At 48.5% G+C, this 6,100-nt stretch overlaps 1 protein-coding gene across 1 annotated transcript; it reads right to left on the bottom strand.

Annotated features, from left to right (window-relative positions):
• Positions 1-3,149: 3,149 nt before the first annotated feature.
• On the bottom strand, positions 3,150-3,779 carry LOC121838028 (secreted RxLR effector protein 161-like). Its single transcript, XM_042293992.1, has one exon. It carries the CDS (start codon positions 3,777-3,779, stop codon positions 3,150-3,152), a length of 630 nt encoding a protein of 209 aa, XP_042149926.1.
• Between the last annotated feature and the right edge of the window lie 2,321 nt (positions 3,780-6,100).

Genomic DNA, 6,100 nt, shown 5'->3' with positions numbered 1-6,100 from the left:
AAATCCCGACAGGGTTTCTCCAGTGGACTTGAGTTGCTTGCTGTCGTTCCAAAATTGTTCTTCCACGCGTGATGCACACAGCAAACCTGTGATGTTCAACTGACGTTCAAACAACGCTTGGCGATTACCGACCAACGTGCGGCTCATTTTGTATTACTCTTTTGCGAGAATCACGTCGACTACGAGCGAAAACCCGACGAAAAGACGCGGGCCGTGGAATTCTCATGTTGTACCTACGTGAGAGAGCAAGAAAAACGTAGAAATGGTATTAAACCGGTCCTATGCCGCGATTCCCGTTCCTCTGCTCGGATCAAGTCGCCCAGGTCTCTAACGGCCCCCGCAGGCCAAGGGCGCTGCCATCTTTTCTTTGACGTCACGTATTTGGGTTGGTCATGTGACGAGTGGTCACATTTGCGTAAAACATGGCGGCAACCGGGGGGGTGCCACTTCCGAACTTCCGGTTTATCACTCTAAGCCCCTCTACCTCGTTGGGAAATACAGATAGAGAGCCAAAGCATGCCATTTCGCTGCGTAGCTAAATATAGTTCAACCAAAATAATTTGCTGGGTATAACTTCACCACTTTAAAAAAAAAAAAAAACTCTTATTGTTCTTTTTAGCCTTGTTTCCGAAACCTTGCTATGATATCAGTGAGATTGTGTTAAACATCTTTTTTTCTTTTTAACTCCTTTGGGTTTTCTTCGTTTGTTTGCCGCAGGTTTTCTGTAATCCATTACATCATAACTGGGTTGGGGAAAGGCGAAGGCTACGGTCTAAGAAAACCAATCAGCAGGTTGGGAAGAGACACTTGACTGACTAGGTGCGTGCAGTGCTGTCATAGACATAGGCGAAAAAGAGAAGAATGCTACTTTTGTGACAATTTTGAGTTACAGGTTATGTTTCAGGGGAGGGAAAGCAACTTCCCAAGTTCCTCCTTCCCCACTTCTTCAACTGCTTGGGTTACGCTTTGCCTTTGTCACCGATTGGCTGGAGGGGACAATATCACTTGCTTTTTGCCAAGTGACGGTGAGACAGTATAGTTTCCTGTTGAACAAACATGGTGTCTTTCTCTTGTGCAATGGGCAGGGGTGTGGATTGAGCTAGGAGCTTTGAGCTCAGGGTCCCTGGGTGCTGCATTGCGAGTTTTTGCTATACAATTTCCGAGCTGTGGTACGCCACTGACCCTCCCTAGAGCCAACAGTAATTGAATGCGTTCCAAATAGGATTTCGCTTTGTGCCGTTGCTTGTGCGTGTTCCTATTTTGGTGTATTGCGCAGACACTGTGATTTTCCAGCACCAGAAGAGTTATATCAATAACCTCAAAACTGCAGTGCCGGTGAACTTCATTGCACGGAACTTCACGGCATTCACGGCACGACACAAATACTAAACGCATTGACGCTGCCTGCATGCCACTCGGCGGTGAAGTCTCAAAAAGCCTGTACAAATGCAATGGTGCGGAAGGCAAACATTTTTCTTGAGGTGTGGCCGTGGCAGGTGTTTTTGTGGTTATGACGTTCGCTTTTAATTGGCTGAGTGTGTAAAAGTTGTTGCAACCTTTCTATGAAGCCATAATTTCTTTAGTTTTGCATGCTGCCAAAGGAAATAATGAAGTGGAAGGTTTGTGCATGCTAGAAACTAAAGGTGGGGGCATTGAAGAGGACTAAGAAAAAATATTTTAATATATTTACAATTCCCCCCCCCCCCTTTTTTATGGGCCTTCTTGTTGAGCAGCCTGCCCTAGCAGGGCTAAGGCTTTTTTGCACTGTTCTCCATAAAAAATAGCCGCAATCTGTGTCTCCCTTGTTGCTTTGTGCTCTGCTTGTGCCGTTCTTATCTCCTCGAGGGCTGTATTTAGCCAAGGAAGGATACATTTTCATTTAAAAGGCATGTTTTCCGCCTGTTGAGCAAACAGGTATTTATAATACTGCCTGTCTGCAGCCTGCAGGTGGTATGCTGGGCCTCGCAGCTGGTTCAGGACAACAGGGTCCCGGTCAGCGTAGGCCTGATGGTGGTGGTCGCCCTTCCAATGGCAGCAGTGCTGCCTCAGGCTGAAGGGGCGCCTCATCCTCGTCCAGTTGCCAGTCCAAAGGCTGGTAATCTTTCGTTCCCCGGACTTCGGCATCTTGAGGAAAACGACCCCGGGGGCCACAAAGACCTTGTGGCCAAAGGTTCAACGTTCCGGGCCAACCACGTTAGTTGCTGGCCGCACATTGACTGGTGCTTTGCTAACCCTGAGTACAATCCACAAGAATATTTTTAATGTCACCCCTGAACATAGTTCGAGCGCACTCTTATTTGTTTCTCAGGAAATCGTTTTGTGTGCATGTGGATCAAGCTCGATCGCTCAGCTCTCAACCGTTGTGGCTCTTGGTTTTGAAAGTAGCTAGGCTTGAGCGGAACCAGTCTACGGTGTAAAAATCGAACCCGGTCGTAGCTGTTGCGGCTATTATTTCTGAAAGTAGCTGGGTTCGTGTAGAGCCAGTCTGCACTGTGTTTGTCAAGCCCGATCGTAGCTGTTGTGGCTATTAGTTGTAAAAGTAGCTAGGCTCGAATAGAGCCAGTCTATGGTGTGCAGGTCAAGCGCAATCTTAGCTGTTGCATCTATTTTTGTGAAAATAGCTTGCTTCAATTTTGGCCAGTGTGCAGTGTTGAAGCAGGCCACCCGATTTTTTGGTTGCTTGTCCGTGTGCTTCTTTCCAATGATAAAAAGAATACCATGCTAAGTAGCAGGTGTGCTCAGGGTGATACCAAGTTTAGTGAGTGTATGGCGGTCGGTGCTTAATAGATGGCACTAGCTTACTGCTCAATATGTGCAAGCAGAGGATGACTTCTTATTAATTGTGTTCCAAAAAAAATGAGACGTTTACAATTCTCTGTAATGCCGAATAAGATTGCAGCTCTTGAGGAGGGTACGGAGAGGAGGGTATTGTTCGTTTATCTAAAGTGCGCAGAGTGACCACATTTCTGGGACGCGGATCGAGTGGATTTGGGGATGAAGAAACGACATACAGCTGCCGAGCTGCCATCTTGTTTATCAGGCGGGAAGAGAGGGGAAAAATACAAACAATGGTGGAACGGCTGCACGACCTTAGCGCTGGATTCGTGGTGCCATCTGGTAACGGTTCATTACACTACCAACACTCTCCCTTAATGGACTGTCGCCACGTCCACGTTCTTGACACCCAAACGTTCACAATGCTTGAGGGTCAGCCTTCCATTCAAGGCCTTGGTGAAGAGGTCTACAGAGTTACTCGACGATTTGTTGTACTGGAGTTGCAGCTTTCCTTCTTCCACCTTTTCTCTTAGGAAGAAGTGCTTCAGATCAATGTGCTTGCTTCTCTCCGACGTGACTTGATTTTTCGCCGGCGCAATTGCACCCTGGTTGTCAACCAACAAGACCTGTGGTTGCTGTAGAAACTCGTGCACACCAAGCTCCTTCATGAAGTTCTCTAGCCACATAACTTCCTTTGTAGCATGACACATGGCCATATACTCTGCTTCGACGGTTGACAGTGCAGTACTTTGTTGTTTCCTGCTGCTCCAGGAAATTGCAGCGCCGGCTAGCGTCAACACATAACCATTGAATGACTTCCTGTCAGCCTTGTCACTAGCCCAGTCTGCATCGCAAAAGACCTGCACACACTTCCCAGTTCTTTGGTAGATTAGTGCACAATTCTTCGTCTGCTTCACATAGCGAAGGATGTGCTTTATGCCACTCCAGTGCTCTTCTGTGGGATGTTCGTTTAACTGACTCACGTAAGTGGTGGCAAAAGCCATGTCCGGTCTTGTTCCTCCGACAAGGTAAAGCAACGCACCAATTGCCTGTCTGTACTTGCGCGGCAGGTCTTCTCTCATTCGGTCGTCGCTCTCTCCTCTTTGGTACTTGCTTCCAGGATCCAAAAGAGATGATGCTGCCTTAGCATCTGCCTCGCCTTGATCAGACGGCATAAACCGTCTGATCGAGGGTCAGTTTTCCATCCCTTTTTCTTTTCATTCATATGGAAACGATGTGGCTGGCTTCCCCCAGGTCTTTTGCATCGAATTCGCTTCCTCCTCTTCTGCGATGATCAAGAGGTCATCAACGTAGACTCCTACGATGAGCTTCTTCTCTTTGCTAACATATACACAGGGGTCAGCTTTCGATCTTGTCATCCCCTGCAACTTCAGCAGTTTGTCCAAGGTGAGATTCCACTCCCTTCCAGACTGTCGCAGTCCATACAAGCTCTTCTTTAGAAGGCAGACTTCATCCTTCTTGCAATTGCCGAAAGGCTGCGGTTGTTCCAAGTAGACGGTCTCCTTCAGTGTTCCGTTCAAGTATGCTGCCGTGATTTCAACCTGGTAGATCTTCCGATTTCTCTCGACTGCTATGGCTAGCAGCGTCCCGATGGACTTCAGCTTGACAACAGGAGAGAAGGTCTCCTTGTAGTCGGTTCCTTCCACCTGGGAGTATCCGCACGCTACTAACCGTGCCTTGTACCTCTCCAGGTCACCGTTCTCGTCGTATTTCTTGCGGATTACCCACTCACACTTTACGACCTGTCTCTTCTTCGGTCGTGGCACCAGTTCCCATGTTCCTGAAGCTTCAAGGCTGTTCGGTTCACTCTGTATCGCTGCTTTTCATCTCTCTTCGTCTGATGCAGAAAAGGCTTCGTGTAGAGTTTCTGGATCTTCCCGGTTGTTTTGCTTGGCTATGCAGCAGCCGTGACATCCACTTTGACGTGGTCCCTTCTTGGCCAGTCTCGCCAACCTTCTGTATGCTTGCGTACCACAATCTGTCACGTCGAATATCTGCTGTGTCTCCGTTGTCGTCTTCATCAGATGATGCGCTAACTTCTTCGGCATTGTTGTGGCCAGTATCATTTCGATCTGACCACCAACCTCACGTGACCTGCTCCAGCTGTCTTCTGCTTGAAAAATGATTGTGCCCTCAGTGTCGTCACATACATCAACGTCGGTGCTTGGAGCCTAGCTGGGCAAGCTTGCACGGGAAGGAGTCTCCTTCGAAGGTGACGTCTCGACTCACAAAGAAGCGGTCTTCTTTCTGGTTCCACAGCTTGTACCCCTTCACTCCTTCTGGGTAGCCGACCAGTATGCACTCCTCTGCTTTCGGGTTCAACTTGCTTCCCTTGCATCGTCTGGTTCGCAGGCTCCATGTTCTGCATCCGAACACTCTTAGGTGGTCCAGTTTTACTTCTCCCCCTGTCCACAGAGCTTCTGGCGACTCTCCTTCGACTGCTTTCGATGAACACTTGTTCCTGATGCGACTTGCAGTGACAACGGCGTCAGCCCAAAGTTCTTTGGGGACGCCGGACTGGATGAGGAGACACCTCGTCATGTCAAACAGAGTTTGGTTCATTCTCTCGGCAACTCCATTCTGCTCAGGTATGCCAGGAATGGTGAGCCGACGCTTTATGCCATGCTTGGCCAGGTACTCGTCAAACTCTTTGCTTGTGTACTCTCCTCCATTGTCACTACGCAAAGTCTTCACCTTCGTGTTGTGGAGGATCTCGACCATTCGTCTGTACTGGTCGAATCCGTCCAGCACTTCATTCTTCGTCTTCATTGGGTACACTACAGTGAATCTGGAGTAGTCATCAATGGATGTGACAAAGTAGTTCGACCCTCCCTTCGAGGCAGGTGTGATCTTTCCAACTACATCCGAGTGAACCAGCTCCAGTGGGGCCTTAGCCCTTGTTCCACCCTTCGGAAGCTGCTTTTCTTCAATTTGCCGAGTGCACATGTCGAGCATTTTGCATCTTGACTGCTTCTACGACTTTGGCAAAGTTTTTCGACAGCTTCATGGTGGAGATGACCGAGTCGTCGATGCCACAGGGCGACGTCTGTCGCCTTTGATAACTTCAATGTTGCAAGTGACTTACTCACAGTGTACAATTTACCATCGCGCTTGGCTACGACAATTACGTCACCGTTTGCTTCAATCACTTTAGCTGTTCCGTTGCTGAAAGTCACGCTCAGTCCACGTTCCTCAATCTTCCCAACTGACAAGAGGTTACCGTCTAAGCTTGGTACGTAGAGGACATCTTGGAGCTCGACGACAGTGCCACCGCAGTCTTTCGAAAGTTCAATCTTTACCTGTC

Source organism: Ixodes scapularis, unplaced genomic scaffold (assembly GCF_016920785.2).
Source record: "Ixodes scapularis isolate PalLabHiFi unplaced genomic scaffold, ASM1692078v2 PGA_scaffold5__190_contigs__length_132052651, whole genome shotgun sequence".
NCBI lineage: Eukaryota > Metazoa > Arthropoda > Arachnida > Ixodida > Ixodidae > Ixodes > Ixodes scapularis.
This window is presented reverse-complemented; position numbering and strand designations above follow the sequence as displayed.